Source organism: Calliphora vicina, chromosome 5 (assembly GCF_958450345.1).
Source record: "Calliphora vicina chromosome 5, idCalVici1.1, whole genome shotgun sequence".
NCBI classification, from domain to species: domain Eukaryota; kingdom Metazoa; phylum Arthropoda; class Insecta; order Diptera; family Calliphoridae; genus Calliphora; species Calliphora vicina.
The window spans coordinates 27,677,612-27,695,661 of NC_088784.1; the positions used below are offsets into that span (position 1 = coordinate 27,677,612).

Consider the following 18,050-nt stretch of genomic DNA (forward strand, 5'->3'; position numbering starts at 1 on the left):
TTTTTGACCTATTTTTTATCTATATCTGGATTACTAAGCCATTAATATAGACAATATGGATATCTAATGATAGATATTTCAAAGTCCATTTCAACGATGGAGATAAGAGTATAGTAAGTTGGACCTACAATGGGTCAAAATCGGGAAAACAATTTTTTAACCCGAATTTTTTTTCATCAAAAAATTTTTTTGTCGTAAATTTTTTAAAAAAAAAATTTAAAAACTAAAAAAAAAAAAATTTTAAATTTTAAATTTTTTTTTAAAAAAATTTGGAAAAAACTTTTTTAAAAAAAATTAAAAAACAATTTCCAAAAAAAAAATTTGATAAACAATTAAAAAAAAATTAAATTTTGTTTACCTAAAAATATTTAAAAAAATTTATTTTAAAGTATAATTTGGTAAAGGGTATATAAGATTCGGCACAGCCGAATATAGATCTCTTACTTGTTTTTATCTATATCTGGATTACTAAGTCATTAATATAGACAATATGGATTTCTAATGATAGATATTTCAAAGTCCATTGCAACGATGTATATAAGGCTACGATGTAAGTTGTAGCTACAATGTGTCAAAATCGGGAAAAATATTTTTTTTTTTTCATAAACAATTTTTTTTTTTGTAAAAAGAATTTATTTTTTACAAAAAAAAAAATTAAAAAAAATTTGGAAAAAACTTGGTGATTCTTGTTTTGATTCAATTTGACATTTTTGTGTTATTTTTGTGCCTTTAAAAAACACCCTTTATTTCTACATCCAATCCAAAGGAACCAATTAATAGCGAAAACGTAATAAACAAATCTTTGAATCTTTTTTCAATTTCTAGCTTTAAAGTGAAATATAAAAGTGAATAAGTTTTATAAAGCAGTAAACCAAATATTATTTAAATAACACAGGGCAACAAAATCGAAAAAATTGTGGATGCTTTTTAAACCACTACACAATTTTGATGTATTGTGGTTCCAGTAGTACAAAAATGGGAACATTTTTAAAATCTATGGATAGATTAGTTTTTAAATTTTTTTTCTAAAATTGTGAATTTTTTTTAAATGTTTCTCCACATAATTTATGATAACTCAAAAACGGTTAGCCCGATATTATTGAAGTAAACTTAAGAATGTTAAAATTTATATAACCTTTAACCGGTTATATATTGCGTTTTAATGGGCTCAGTAGTTTCGAAGTCATAATAACAAATTGAAGCAAAAAATATATTTTTTACGTGAAAATAGCAAATTTTTATGTTTTAAAAAACTGAGGAAAAATCGAAAACGGCAGAACTTGTTCAGGTTTATTATTTTGTCGCAAAGCCGCATATAATACCAACAAAATGAGATATCGAAGATAAAAATCGATTGATTATTTTCGAATTTATTCACAATTAAGTGAATTCGCTCATTTTCACAAAATTTTAGTTTTTGATTTGATATACATAAAATTGAGTAGTTAATATTCTTCTTTCGTTTGATTGAATGTTGAAAACATTTTCCCCATGCTATTTACAAATTTTTACATATATATTGCGTTTTAATCGGGTCTGTAGTTTCGGAGTTATAATAACAAATTGAAGCAAAAAATATATTTTTAATATAAAAATATCCAATTTTTATGTTTTAAAAAAATCATGAAAAATCGAAAACGAGAGAAATTGTTTAGATTTATTGCTTTATCGCAAAGCTACATGTAATAGGAACAAAATGAGGTATCGATCATAAAAATCGATTGATTATTTTCGAATTTATTCACAATCAAGTGAATTCGCTTATTTTCAGAAAATTGCGTGTGAGTACCAGCGTGTACTTTGAGTGTACATTTTACATGTGTTTGTTACAATAACAAAACACATGTAAAATTTACCATTTTTGTAAACATGATGCATCAAATCTATATAGTGGTTAGTGCAGCATTTTTTTGCTGTTGACCTGTGTAATTTATTGAATTCTGTGATTTCAACCTCTGATTTGGCTGTTTGTCACAATAATTTAATAAAGTGACAAATTATATTTTCTCAAATACTTCTCTTAATAAACAGCTGGAACAGATGTGAAAAAAAAATCTTTAAGTCAGCCCCGTTGATAACTTTTTCCTTGAACGTGGGTTACTTCATTAAAACAACAACAAAAACAAAACAATATTATCAAGACCCATATAAAAATCAACACTTGAAACCAAATGAGTTTTATACGCTGGATTACTAATTTGTTTCTTATGTATTTATTTCAATTTCAATACTAAGGTCAAGGTCTTAATTTAAAATATATAAATTTTTATTTTTTTGCTTTCATTTGTATACAAAAGGGACAGACAAACAGACGAACCCCAGTATAATACTTACTTAAGTATATAGCATGTCTGATGATGATAAATAAATGGTGAACTCGTTCTTTAGAGTTTTTTGTAGTTATTTCTTCTTATTTAGTTTTTAAGACGGAGTCTTTTTTAAAGCTTACGTAATTTTTGTTTAGAGTATTCCAAAAATAAATATGTGTTATTTTTTTAAGGGTATGAATCACCACAGAGTTTTTGATATATTATTTCAATTCGAAAGAGTAATTGAGGTGCCAGAGTATGAGTACGTGGTTTGAGCTTTAAATAAATTATTCTGGATTTAAACAATTGCTGGTTTTGGTTCATTATTATTATAATTTTTTTTTGTTATAAATTATATGGAAATAAATAAATGTAGCACACCGGTATGCTGAACAACCAACTGTAACTTCATACTTCATAAATTTTAATTATTTATAAAATTTATTTAAAAAAAAATCAAATGTTGATAAAGATTTTTTTATATATATTTTCAATAATACTAGAGATTTTTTTATTTACAAAAGTAGCCAGCCAACCAGCCATTCGATATTAATTTGTAGTATAAAAAACTGTAAGCTCGATTAAAATAATTTACTTTTGCGGTATATTTTTGAACAAAATGAGTTTGTTATTAAATACATTAAATAAACAAAACAATAACAACAACAACATATTGCTGAGTACCTAACGATAATATTAATATTTTATTTTGACCTAGATTTTGTGAGTTATTTTTTTTATAATATTCAAATTAAGTTCTTACTTGTTTTTAATTATTTTTAATTCTGTCACAATTTTGTTGTACCAAACAAACTAGGTAATTATAGTTTAATAACAAAATTTTAATAAGTATTAAATTAGATTTATTATGTTGAATTACCAAATTGTTTGTGATTTTAATTAGATTAGGTAATTAGAGAGAGACTAGAGTTATTAGTAAATATTACAAACTTTGCCAGATAATTAAAAACACCATTTCGCAATTGGATACATAGAGCTTGTGTATTTTGATACCATCTTGAATCAAATCAAAATATGTTGGAAAAATAGGAAATTTTAAGACATTTTTAAACATTAGGTGGAATCCACTAGATACTGGCATCTCACATAAAAGGTGTATGGAATGGTTTTATAGAAGAGTCCTGTACTAAGATATCTACGATCCTGTAGTCACTGCTCAGGGTTGTCACATAGAAGTTGTTGTACCAATTCCTTCTTTTCTTAGTACAAATAACTTGTGCAACGTGAACAACATATACTTTCCTGTGTGAAGTTTAATCGAGTTCCTACCAAGATCCAAGAGAGTCATGGTTCTTTTTTTGATAGAGATTTGGATACTTTACAAGTAGTTATCTTTGACCGCCTCAGTTCCATTTCTTTCAAATAAAATTCGAGGCTGCAATTTATTCATTTGTTACGTCCAAGGACGTGGGTCGTTGCGCACATATACTCGATTAAATTTCCTTTGGAAAGCATATTAACTTGCAAATATGTTGCCAAAGTTGGACCAATAAAGAAATGCAATTGAGAAGACATTTCGATTGAATTACGATGGAGTTTAGAGCCACAATTGATAAAACTGCTTATTACATTGTATATAGGATAGCTTAGACAAGCTTATGTAAAGTTGTGATACCTCGTGCACCATTCTTCCAATGTTTCTTGGCTGTTGCTATTCTTCAGCGAAGCTATTGTTCTAATGAAGTTGTGAATCTTACTTAAAACACCTCTAGTTAGACAGGTCTGCTATAAGTATTTGTTGACCAAACATTCTATGTCTTCAGTCCAGAAATTTCGGATAGTGACAGAGAACAGCTTTAACGCAGAAACTATAGTAAAAGCTTTTTGTCATTTGTTAAAAGTGTAAAGAATAATGCTAGTTCCTCAATTCTGACTCTTTTAAATGATGACTAAACATTCACTGACCCAGTCAATAAAGCTAACCTTTTTGCTGAATTATTCGCAATTAATTCTCACTTGCCAGAAAGTGATCAACAACTGCCCAAACTCGAAAGAGTATTAGTGACTATATCAAATATATTCATTCGAGCGCGTGCTTTAAAAAGGGTTTTATCGGATCTCAATGTAAATAAGTCTCCAGCATCAGATGGCATACCAGCGCTGGTCTTGAAGCAATGCTCTTCGACGTTAGCTCGTCCATTAGCTAACCTTTTCAGTATTCCATACCGTGCCGGCGTATTTCTTGTATGTTGGAAAGTTGCTAATGTCACGCCAATTCCTAAAAAAAGAGAGGCTAATAACCCTGAAAACGTTCAATAGCAATTTGTTCTGCACTTTCCAAAGTTCTGGAAAGTACCATCTGGTTAAATATTTGAAGTCCAACAATTTACTTAACGGAGCCTTGCAAGCCTTCCTATCAGAAAAATGGTGTCATTCTATTCACCATTTTGGCGAGAGTAAAGTGGATATTTCCTAGGCGTTCGATAGAGTCAAAACATATTGTTTTTGGTGTCGGTATTAACTGCTCTCGATTTATATCGAGCTTTCTCAGAGATCGCACTATACGAGTTATTATATATGGGATAACATCAAACGAGTACAAGATAAATTCAGGGGTACTGCTCCGTTCTTTCTCCTACTTTATTCATTATTTTTCTAAACGACCTTTTACATCAAACTTCTAACCCTATCAATTCTTTTGCAGATGACAGCAACATTTGAAATTCATATTCATTTGATTAAAGACCAAGTCTGTCGGATATTGGGACAATGAGGCAAAACATGAATGATTCCCTTAATCGGGACCTTCTGACAATCTCTGAATGGGGTCGTGCGAACAGGGTCGCTTTCAACACTCGCAAGACTCAGTGTTGCATGTTGACAGACCATGTCGCTTCATCTGCATTTATGGGTGGTGTAAATATTGTGAAATCAGACGCTCTTGATGTTCTGAGCATGAGAATACAATGTGATGTCCGCTGGTCAACACACATTTTTCAAGTGTCAAAAAAAGCATTCAAGTGTCTCGGATAAAACTGTGTACTTCACTCCGACCGAAAATCAAAATCTATTTTGGAGCTTCTCGACCACGTAAAGGAGAGGACGAAGGTGATTATTGGTAACAGTAGGATTTCCAACTCTATTGATTCGCTGGAGCACCGTCGCAATGTGGGCTGCGTTTCACTGTTTTATCAGTACTACAATGGAATGTGTACTGATGAAATTAGGGATCTTGTTCCTGATATCCGCAGATTTTTACGTAATATGTACACGTTTTTCCTCAAGAACGCATCACGTTGTGTACTGTACTGTCTCCTGTCATTTTCAATTAAGGAAAGTTCAAATCGAATGTCCACAAACATTACTCCATCTTTCCTCCCTGCCATAACCTATTTTCCTAGTTCCAACACAATGCTTAGCATGAATTGGGGTCATCCCTTGAATGCTGGTCCAAGTAGAAGAAAAAATTATACTTTTAATCACCTTGCAAGTTTGTGTGAAATTAATTAAATCGGTTCTAGTTCAGTTCTAGTTCAATTCTAGTTCAGTTCTAGTTCAGTTCTAGTTCAGTTCTAGTTCAGTTCTAGTTCAGTTCTAGTTCAGTTCTAGTTCAGTTCTAGTTCTAGTTCAGTTCAGTTCTAGTTCTAGTTCTAGTTCAGTTCTAGTTCAGTTCTAGTTCAGTTCTAGTTCAGTTCTTGTTCAGTTCTAGTTCAGTTCTAGTTCAGTTCTAGTTCAGTTCTAGTTCAGTTCTAGTTCAGTTCTAGTTCAGTTCTAGTTCAGTTCTAGTTCAGTTCTAGTTCAGTTCTAGTTCAGTTCTAGTTCAGTTCTAGTTCAGTTCTTGTTCAGTTCTAGTTCAGTTCTAGTTCAGTTCTAGTTCAGTTCTAGTTCAGTTCTAGTTCAGTTCTAGTTCAGTTCTAGTTCAGTTCTAGTTCAGTTCTAGTTCAGTTCTAGTTCAGTTCTAGTTCAGTTCTAGTTCAGTTCTAGTTCAGTTCTAGTTCAGTTCTAGTTCAGTTCTAGTTCAGTTCTAGTTCAGTTCTAGTTCAGTTCTAGTTCAGTTCTAGTTCAGTTCTAGTTCAGTTCTAGTTCAGTTCTAGTTCAGTTCTAGTTCAGTTCTAGATCAGTTCTAGTTCAGTTCTAGTTCAGTTCTAGTTCAGTTCTAGTTCAGTTCTAGTTCAGTTCTAGTTCAGTTCTAGTTCAGTTCTAGTTCAGTTCTAGTTCAGTTCTAGTTCAGTTCTAGTTCAGTTCTAGTTCTAGTTCAGTTCTAGTTCAGTTCTAGTTCAGTTCTAGTTCAGTTCTAGTTCAGTTCTAGTTCAGTTCTAGTTCAGTTCTAGTTCAGTTCTAGTTCAGTTCTAGTTCAGTTCTAGTTCAGTTCTAGTTCAGTTCTAGTTCAGTTCTAGTTCAGTTCTAGTTCAGTTCTAGTTCAGTTCTAGTTCAGTTCTAGTTCAGTTCTAGTTCAGTTCTAGTTCAGTTCTAGTTCAGTTCTAGTTCAGTTCTAGTTCAGTTCTAGTTCAGTTCTAGTTCAGTTCTAGTTCAGTTCTAGTTCAGTTCTAGTTCAGTTCTAGTTCAGTTCTAGTTCAGTTCTAGTTCAGTTCTAGTTCAGTTCTAGTTCAGTTCTAGTTCAGTTCTAGTTCAGTTCTAGTTCAGTTCTAGTTCAGTTCTAGTTCAGTTCTAGTTCAGTTCTAGTTCAGTTCTAGTTCAGTTCTAGTTCAGTTCTAGTTCAGTTCTAGTTCAGTTCTAGTTCAGTTCTAGTTCAGTTCTAGTTCAGTTCTAGTTCAGTTCTAGTTCAGTTCTAGTTCAGTTCTAGTTCAGTTCTAGTTCAGTTCTAGTTCAGTTCTAGTTCAGTTCTAGTTCAGTTCTAGTTCAGTTCTAGTTCAGTTCTAGTTCAGTTCTAGTTCAGTTCTAGTTCAGTTCTAGTTCAGTTCTAGTTCAGTTCTAGTTCAGTTCTAGTTCAGTTCTAGTTCAGTTCTAGTTCAGTTCTAGTAGCTTGGCTAAAAATTTTCAGGATTTTAACAGTCAACATCTGGAGAACTAAATTGTGAGAGTTTTTTGTATCTTACATTCTCACCACTTAGGTTTCTGACAACTGAGTTAGGTCTTTGACAGGAGAGTTTCCGCTCTCAAACCTCAAAACTTTGCAAACCACAAAACTTATTCTGTTACCATTGTATGTTGATGCAATGAAATTTCATTATGTTTGTACTCGGATTTGACTGTTGCTACTTACTTACTGAGTTGTTTTCTAATGCTGTCGTTAATCATTAACATTACGTTTTAAACAGTTTTTAAACTAGAATACTAAAAACTCCAACTAACTGTGACATCATCTATTTAAAACACCTAAAACTGTTTAATTTCAATGGAATCTAAGAACTAAAGACATTTTTTTCACAATGATGTCATTTTCTTAGATTTTTCCATACGAACATAAAAATTTTAGTAATTTCCATATTTTACATCATTTATAACAGAAGAATCATTTGAATGTATGTTGAATTTTTTCTATATTCTGGTTTTGCTTTCTGGAATTTGCTTTTAATAAACAATTCAATCATTTATTATAGTATTTACATATTTAGTAGAACAAACAAGAATTCTGGCAAATATTTATTAAAAGGGGTATTCACAGTTTAATATTTAAGTTTCAAAAAGTAACAAAAATTATAAAATTATTAAATATTTTTGTAACTATTAATAAATAACCTCGACCCTATCTCTTCATTATTTATACAATGTTGTATATTTCATTACCCTTCCTTTCATTATTTGAAATCCATACCTAGTACTCAGTATTTCATTTACAACTTATAGTTGTTGACTACTTGCTTAAGTATTTGGTCCGTGGCATTGTATCTACAATTTTTCATGTCATGCTCGGTTAAATTTTCCATATATTAGTAATAGTACATGTATCAATACATTTTGCTTTTTGTTACAAATCATCTTTTGGTTTTGATTTACATTATGCACTCATTAGATGTTCATTACATGTATAAATATATGTAACCATTTGTTGCGACTTGTGTCACAGTTGGCTTTCAATAATGTCTATGTCAATGAGAAAGTTTTTTAGCCATTCATGCATCCCATCCATCTATTCGTTCGTGCGAATGACACTTGTCAATTTATTGACATTTAACTTGTTATTGGGATCATAACAACATTAAATAATATTGTAATAAAAAAATATTTATTTTTATTAGATAAATATGACCTGACCCTTTTAATTGATTGAAAAATTAAACAAAATATCTTCATTCTAGAATCGTTATCACTTACTGATAATTAATTGCTATAAAAAGTTAACATCCCAAAAAATGACACAGAAAATTAAATTTATTTACAGTCGAAATCATATTGGTAATTTTTACCATAACTTCATCTAGTACTACACAGGCCAACAAAATCGAAACAATTTTAGAGGCTTTTTAAACATAACATTTTGTGAAAATGAGCGAATTCACTTAATTGTGAATAAATTCGAAAATAATCAATCGATTTTTATGTTGAATATCTCATTTTGTTGTTATTACATTTGGCTTTGCGATAAAGCAATAAATCTGAACAATTTCTGCCGTTTTCGATTTTTCATGATTTTTTAAAAACCAAAACATTTGCTATTTTCATGTAAAAAATATATTTTTTGCTTCAATTTGTTATTATAACTCCGAAACTACTGAGCCGATTGAAACGCAATATATAGGTGAAAATTTGTACATAGTATGGGGAAAATGTTTTCAAAATTCAGTCATTTAAAAGAACAATATTAACTACTCAATTTTATGTATATCAAATCAAAAACTAAAACTTTGTGAAAATGAGCGAATTCACTTAATTGTAAATAAATTCGAAAAGAGTCAATCGATTTTTACGGTGGATATCACATTTTGTTCTTATTACATTTGGCTTTGCGATAAATTAATAAATCTAAACAATTTCTGACGTTTTCGATTTTTCATGATTTTTTAAAAACAAAACAATTTGCTATTTTCATGTAAAAAATATATTTTTTGCTTCAATTCGTTATTATAACTCCGAAACTACTGAGCCGATTGAAACGCAATATATAATTGAAAATTTGTACATATCATGGGGAAAATGCTTTCAAAATTCAATCATTTAAAAGAACAACATTAACTACTAAATTTTATGTGTATCAAATCAAAAACTAAAATTTTGTGAAAATGAGCGAATTCACTTAATTGTAAATAAATTCTAAAAGAATCAATCGATTTTTATGATGGATATCTCATTTTGTTGCTATTACATGTGGCTTTACGATAAAGCAATAAATCTAAACAATTTCTGCCGTTTTCGATTTTTCATGATTTTTTAAAAACCAAAAAATTTGCTATTTTCATGTAAAAAATATATTTTTTGCTTCAATTTGTTATTATAACTCCGAAACTACTGAGTCGATTGAAACGCAATATATATATGAAAATTTGTACATATCATGGGGAAATTGTTTTCAAAATTCAATCATTTAAAAGAGGAACATTAACTACTAAATTTTATGTATATCAAATTAAAAACTAAAATTTTGTGAAAATGAGCGAATTCACTTAATTGTAAATAAATTCTAAAAAAATCAATAGATTTTTATGATAGATATCTCATTTTGTTGCTATTAGATGTGGCTTTACGATAACGCAATAAATCTAAACAATTTCACCCGTTTTCGATTTTTCATGATTTTTTAAAAACCAAAAAATTTGCCATTTTCATGTAAAAAATTTATTTTTTTTTTTTGCTGTTGACCTGTGTTATCAAACAAATATATATTTTTGTAGAGCCTACAAAAATCTACCTAGAACAACTTTTCTTATTATTAAAATAACATTTAATTAACACCTTTTCTAAGATGTCACTAAACTTTAAAATATTTTATATTTGAGAAATAAAAACATGTAAAATTTAAATAAAAACTCACCTCTTCTTCGTTTTTATGCAAAGTATCGTTAAGTGCGATAACCCAAGACATTAATAATTCGTTAACAATCACCAAATCACTATAAAGCCAACGAAAAACTTGGCTAGTCCAAGTGACGGAAGTCTAAACAAAGAAACAATAACAATAATTCATTAAACAACAAAAAACCACTCTATTAAATTTTAAAATAAAAATAAAATTAACATAAAACTATAATATTTTGTTAGACAGAGAAAAAAACACTTACCGTTTCTGGTCCAACAACATTTGAGGGCGGTGGCACATAACGCTTTTTACGATTTTCCGGTCCTGTCGAACCCTGTCTCACCATGCGCCTACGCACTCCCGGTCCTCCCGCAGCCACACCACCTACCGGTGTCCTACCACGTCCACTGCCACCTGCCGCCGGTTTGGTGAGTAAATCTTTGATTTCACTTTTACTTGCCAGTATTTCTCGGGGTTCCGAGAGACGTTTTTCGGTTTTAATACCACCGGCGCCGGGTGCAACACTACTCTGTCGACTGTTGGTGGCACTGGCGGGTTTATCTTTCAGCACATATTTTTGGTATAAAAATTTACACAGCCATACTAAGAAGAGAGCCAATACGGCCCATATAAATATAAACATTGCTAATGAATCCATTGTTATATCACCGAGACCTTCAAATGTACAAATATAATCATCGACTTGATCGGCTAAATCCATAATATTTTAAAACGTTTGGGGGGGAATTTAAATAGTTAGCGCCATGGGCATCGTAGCTGGAAATAGTTAGGAAAATATAAAAAAAGCTGATGAGTTATAAAGAAGATTTTTAAAAGATGAATATAGGTATAAAAAATATGCCCTATAATACAATATTTCTACCGGAATAAGATTTTTGCACTCATATAATAATAAATCGCAACCATATTCCCCAAAAATTGGACCATAACTGACCTCAACTTCCATATAAAACCGAAAATTGTTTCAAATCCTATAAGTATCATATAAATGTCGATATCGAGATAAAATTCACCACAAACAAAAGTACCCCTCTTTGCAAAGTCGTTGGTCTAATCGGTACTATAATGAATATATACCTCAGATTTGCATATATTCGTAAAAAAAATTTAAACTATTTTAAAGACCTATCTAAAAGTATATAAACATTTTTGGAAATACTTCCATATTTTGTAAGATTTATAAATATTTCAATTATTACGATGATCGTGAGGAAACAAGTTTAATTGTATCAATGACGAATTGATACATTTGGATCATCTGTGTTTATTATCGTTACGAGTAAACATATTGCGAAAACGATCCATAGTTTCCCAAATTAATCGCTCTGATCGATTATTATGAGCACCAACAATGCACATTATGACCGATGAGTTTGTCGTATTAAAACATGATTTTCAAAATAAATTTTAACAATTTGCAAACGTTGCTCTGGCTTGAGTCAATTCTTGATTAATTGCCAACCAAGAACTGTCAAATCAGCTGTCACAGTACAAGGGCCGCTAAAACGCCCTGTAATCAGCCAAATTTATTCCATGTTTAACTAAACCGTTTCTTAAGTCAGAGTTGTAGTGTTTCAGGTTTTACGACTAAACCTAACTCAAAATTAATCTGGTGATAATGTTGGGGTATAAAATACTAATTTATATTTAATATTTCGATTAGTAAACCGATAAAAGTCTATAAAAATTTATGAAATTTTATAGGAAACTATAAAAACATCAGGAAACTTGTAAATTTTATTTCTTTCGTTTCTCTTTTCTCTAAGATATGATAAGAATTATAGAATAATAAGCTGTGAAGTTTGAAATTAAAGTTTTTGTTATAGTGGAATCGTATCGAAATCGAATTATCTTGTAAACAAAATCAATTGGAAAATATTGAAATATAACACGAAAAGAAATGATCATGTATAAATATTCAGATTATATTTTGTTAAATTGAAGATCTGCTCAGGTTTGATATTCAATTGAGAACGATTTGAAACCAAAGCCTTTCTCAAATTTCAAACGTTTGAAAAAGAATAGAGAAACAATTTCATTCTCAAGCTTTCTTTTCTCTTTGATATTCAATTGAAAATGTTTGAAAACGATTGGATTAATTTTATTATTAAGCTTTCCTTACTGATGTGAAATGTGACACATAAATATTTAATTTGGAAAGTTTATCGCTTGTTTTGAAGTTATAAATTAATCCATCTCCAGTTTTCCCAAGATCTTTTGTAAACATAAATTATTGATTCACCATTGTTGATCAAAGATCATGTTTAAAAAAACAAATCCATGCAAATTGTTGTCTTTGAATGTTTTAACGTTAACTTGTTTTTAGGTTAGAGAATAATTTGAGAATAATAAATGGTGTTTAACAAATGCTGCAATGTCATGAATTAAACTGTCATTCTTTGGCATTTATTTAGTACATTCATGGGAAATTTTAATCATGGAGCGTTTCCGAATTGTCTTTTCGGAAAAACTGAACGAAAACAATGCATTTTTCAACATAATGACATCAGTGTGGCACGAGCCACACATCCGTTCAAACAATTCAGTTTTTGCATGCAATATTTCCCGATTTGGCGATGTCAATTAGACGCCACGTTCTTGATATTTAACAGCACTGGACAAATTTCTGAAGCCATTAGGTTTTGGTTTAAGTGAACAAATCACAAACAACTGGTGCTCTGAATAATTAAATTTAGCGCTGCATTGCCAAGATAATAAGAGATACGTATGCCGAAGTGCTAGAGGTGGAATTTTTTCCAGACATAAAACTGAATTTGTCAAAATGGCCCATCCTGTATTTGATATCAAATGGAGGACATACTGCAAAAAACGTTTAAATAAACACCTATCAACTATTAAATAAACAGAATTCAAAGGTTTGAGATTTTCAAAAATTTATTTTTTCAGATTTGTAACATTAATATAAATTATACTATTGTTTCAAACTAAATTCAAATTAACTTTTAAATAAACATCTGTTTAAGTTTGAGAAACGTTTGAGAATTTTGTTTGATATCAAATGAAAATAATATATTTTTGATTTTTTATGACCAAAATAATTTGATTATTGTATTTTTAAAACTCAAATTTCAATATGTAATGTTTGGGATTATTCGATATTCAAGCTATAGTCGAATAATTAAAAATTGGTCAAAATGATTTCAAATAAAAATTATATTTTTCATTAATTTTTTGTATTCAAATCTAATGAAAAAATTGATTTAATTAAATTTGAATTAAACAAAAATTAATTGAGTGAATTCTTATAGTAATGTAAGAATACGTCTGAATTACAAATAAATAAATCCTATGAATAAATTAGATTTTTAATACAAAAAAGTTAGATTTTTTATAAAATCCAATTTAAAAAAAAAAAAAATTTAAAAAAGGGATTTGAATTTTCAAAAGAATGAATTGAATACGTTTAAATTAACAAATGCTATATGGAATGGTTAAGAGATCTAATACAATTTGTTTTTAAAAATTTAATCAAGAATAAATTCTCTCCAACTTTTTATTTAAAATCTATTTCAAAATATTCTTAAGTTCATTTTGCACATTAATTTTAATCAAACAGTGTTTTCTAGCCAATTTAAAATGTTCCCAGCAAATGGTGATGACTTGCAAGACTTCTTCATACCATGAGCATTACTTAGAAGTAGTTTAGTAATAACTCTTTTATAAATCTTTGAATGATTACATTTGAGTTAATTCAAATTGATTTAAAATATTTTTCTGCATTCAATTTAATTTTTTTTATCTCTTACGAAGTAGATGAAGAAAAATTTTATAGGGACAATTTATATTGGATTACTTATTTAAGTACCTATTTGTAAGCGAACGTGATAACGACTTATTTTAGATCGTATTTGTAAGCGAACGTGGTAACTACTTGGCAAGTATTTGTGCACATTAATATGAAAACGATTCATATTTATTGCGCAGTCGGTAGTCAAATGTAAAAAAACATTAAACTAATTTTAAACCCTGCTACTTGCCTCCAATGGCATCACCGTGTTAAAATAATGAGTTAACTCTTTGCGGTTTAGTGGTCACTTTACTAACCACCTTTTCTATAGTGTTTAAAACATATTTTATTGGCATCTATTGGCATTTTGCTAAACAATTATATTTTTTGAAGTCATCGTTTATATTTTTTTGGAAAACTTTGCTAATGTATAAGAAGTGAATAGTAAATATATTAGAATTTTAAATGTAAGTTTTTGCTGGGTTGGTTATTTTGATGTTCATGTATAATTTTAAATAAACAAAAATTTGACCTTTGAACTCTACAGTAAAAGGGTTATTTTATCCGGTTTTGGCCAAAGTTTTAGCTTTTATTTATAATGATTTGAATCATGGCTTAATTAAATATTTTCATTCAAATTCGACTAGACCCAAAAATTTCATTCACTGCCAAATTTTATAAATATTTTTTTTCTCAAATAAAGGAAATTGTGATTGCTTTCATATTGTATCTAAAAGTGTCTGAATATGTAATGTAAATTTATGTATGTAAATCATATATTTATTTTGAATATCACACGTTTGATAATGCTGTCACCCAGTTGTTGTTATTATTTGCAAAGTGTCAAAATTAAATAAATACAAACATACATACATTCATACATATGTATGTAAATATGAATTGATGTATGAATGCATAATGTAAACAAAGCAAAATATTGAATATTTGTTCATAAATAGTGTGCATCACTTAATTAAGGCATACAATTTGTAAAACTTTAATTCAATATAACTTTTAAACTACAAGAAGGAGGAATTTAATAAAAATTAATGAAATAAATGGACACATTTTACTAGATCTTCTACAGTACTTAAAATTTTAATCCAATTTCCAAATCTCATTATATTCAAACTAGATTTTCAAATTCTTTGTAAAGTTTTATTAATTTTTTTTTTTATTAAAATCCTGCGTTTTCCTTTAATATTTAACAAAAAATCTTTTAACAAATTATATAAATAATGCGGTATTGTTGTTTTCATATAATTAACAAATATTTAAATATTATCTTTTGCTAAAAAAAAGAAAAATTTGCAAAACAAAAGAAACAAATAGAAAAATAAATAAGATTTTTATTAAAAATTAATATTTGTTATTGCAATTGTTTGAAAAAAGAAACTGAACAAATACATCTGGGATTTTTCTTAAATAAACACTTGATAGAGAGGAAATAAATCTGAAAGAGGAGAAAAAAAATAAATATAAGAAAATAATAGACATCTATGCAGTACATGAGTAACCCAGTAAAATTTGTGGGGATTTGAAAGACAATTTGCTAAAATATGTTAATAATAGCAAACAGAGTTTCATAATAAAGATGAGGTAATAAGAGGACCAACAAGTTAGGATTCAGATCATTGATTTGAGAGGTCGAAGAATCAAATATCACTTCAGTAGATCCCCGATAAAAGCATAACAATAAAAAACTTTTTCCGTTTTGTTTAATGATTTAATTCCGCCAATAATTGATAAGAAGTGAAACTACTAAAATTTTGAATAGCAAATTGAAAGCAATATTGAGTTCGATTAGTGTACATATAAGATTTTGACTAAACGCCACAATATTGTTTAATTTTAAAGTTAAACTTTCTTTAACTTCATGTTTTTAGTCTTAGTAATGAATATTTCTCCACTTGTAACCACTTTTTTCTACACAAACACACAAATATGTTGTCACAGTCCAATTAAAAGTTTCATTGTTTACTCTCACTCTCCCATTAACATATAACAAGGAGTTCTCTCTTTCTAAAACATTTGTTAAACATTTTGCTGGGCAGCGCATCTCTTTAATTTTTCTTCAAATACACACAATTTTCAACAAAATTCGAAAATCTATTTTTAGAATTTTCAATATATATTTTCACAAAATTTTATTTCAAATTTAATAATTTCTTTAAATTATTCATATTAACACTCACTTTTTTTAAAACAAATTTTAAACAAATAATTTTTTTTATTAAATATTGAAAATTCAATTATTAAATTTCAAAAGAAAAAAACCGGAAAATAATCCAAAATTAATAATAAATATCGAAATCGTAAAAATTAAACAGAACGCAAGGAAAGAAAAATCGTAAAAAAAACAAACTTAAAGCGTTAAAGCGAAAAAACGGAAAATTTTTGCTTTCAAAAATCAAAAGAAAACTGAATTGAATTTTCCAATTTTCATTCGAAAGTGGCCAAGAGACACATACACACCTAAGATCATAGTTTATACTGCGTCGAATCATAGAGATAATTATGAATGAAATTAAAATAAATAATAATGACGACATCATAACACCAAACTCTGTTTGCAAGGTACTTAAAAAATACTCAATAGTTTGTGTAAAAATATTTTCTGTAGAAATAAAAGAAAACTACGCCATTGTGTATTCGGTTTTTAATTGAAAGTGGCATGTGTGGCAACTGTCTGTTGGTTTGAAACATTACATCACAGTTTGTTAACACACCTACCTCATACCTCTGACGTCATGATAAGAAAATTGTTTAAGTTTTTTTTTTTTTTTTTTTATTAAAACATTAGAAAGAATAAAATAAATGGCTTGATGTGAAATTGTTGCATTGCAACAAAATAAAAATAAAAAAATCGTTTAGATTGTTTCCCTCCCATAAATTTCGTTTTTTTTGTTTAAGATGTTTTTGCTTGACTTTTTGATCGGCAAATGCCAAATTCTTATTGTACAACTGTGTAAAACGATTTGTTTTCGATTTTTGTGGCTATTGAAATAAAAGTTTAAGGAAATTGGAAATAAATAATTATAAAGTGAATCAACATCTTATATTATCTCTAAAAATATATCGATAACTTAAATTTGCGCTAGGAAATTTATCGATAACTATAATTTTCTATAGAATATTTCCCGATAACTTTGATTTTCTAGAGAAAATGTATCGATAACTTTAATTTTCTGGAGAAAATTAAGGGTGAAACATGTAGCATATTTTCGGGGTTTTAGGGCAACATTATTTGAAAATAACACATTATACACTTACCAGAAAAGAACACAAAGAAGGGTAATAGGCAGAATAAAGGCATTATTTATGCCAGAAAAGAAAACGCAAATATGTTATTCAATATGGTAAATTCGGACGTCTCGACGTCGGTATACTAATCAACGTTTGCATTTTCGATACTGTCAAGGTTCTGATAAGCATGGAGGGCGCATGAGATAGAATATGAGTAAAAATATGTATCAAAATATTCTGCCACATACCCGAGAGAATATGAATCCAAACATGACAACGATGTAAAAAACACCTCAAAGGTTATGAATAACTGGTTGCAGCAAAGATAGATTACCATCCTAGAATGGGCCAGCCAGACTCTCAACCTTAATCGTATTGAAAACTGATGAGAAATAGTGAATGAGAAGATCAATACTCTTCGGTGTAATACAGGAAACATGATCGGTAATACCGATGCGAATAATATATGGTGTACGACTGAAAAATGCGGGGTTTACAATAGATTTGAGGGTACAAATCTGTCATTTATTTTCACTTAGTTATTGAACATTAAAGTGTAAACAACAAAGTTTTTTTGCTTCGAAAATGTCGAATTTTGTGCCAACAAAGCGTCATATGCGGGAGGTTTTGCTTTAATTTCCATCGCTTTCAACTTGCGAGAGATGGTTTGTTCGGCTCAGAAGAGTTATTTTGATACGGAAGACAATGATCGCCCAGGCCAGCCACAAAAGTTTAAAGACCATGAATTGGAGCCATTACACCATGAAGATTGTTGTTAAACTCAATAAGAGCTTGCAAAATGATTGGTGACAACTCAAGCTGCAATTTAAAAACGTTTGCGAGCAGCAGG

At 29.1% G+C, this 18,050-nt stretch overlaps 1 protein-coding gene across 18 annotated transcripts in view; it reads right to left on the bottom strand.

The window, feature by feature from the left end:
* Nucleotides 1-18,050, bottom strand: part of LOC135959756 (uncharacterized) — a 99,923-nt gene that overhangs the window by 24,275 nt on the left and 57,598 nt on the right. For 5 of the 18 annotated variants that reach the window (XM_065510805.1, XM_065510804.1, XM_065510798.1 and 2 more), the window contains exons 1-3: nucleotides 16,150-16,359; nucleotides 10,448-10,962; nucleotides 10,201-10,323 (exon numbers count right to left, since the gene is read on the bottom strand). In XM_065510805.1, the coding sequence (XP_065366877.1) occupies nucleotides 10,201-10,323; nucleotides 10,448-10,906 (582 nt within the window). In that variant the 5' untranslated portion in view covers nucleotides 10,907-10,962; nucleotides 16,150-16,359. Of the gene's footprint in view, nucleotides 1-10,200; nucleotides 10,324-10,447; nucleotides 10,963-16,149; nucleotides 16,372-18,050 lie in introns of those variants that run through there. The other 13 variants (XM_065510814.1, XM_065510811.1, XM_065510799.1 and 10 more) reach the window with 8 other exon arrangements.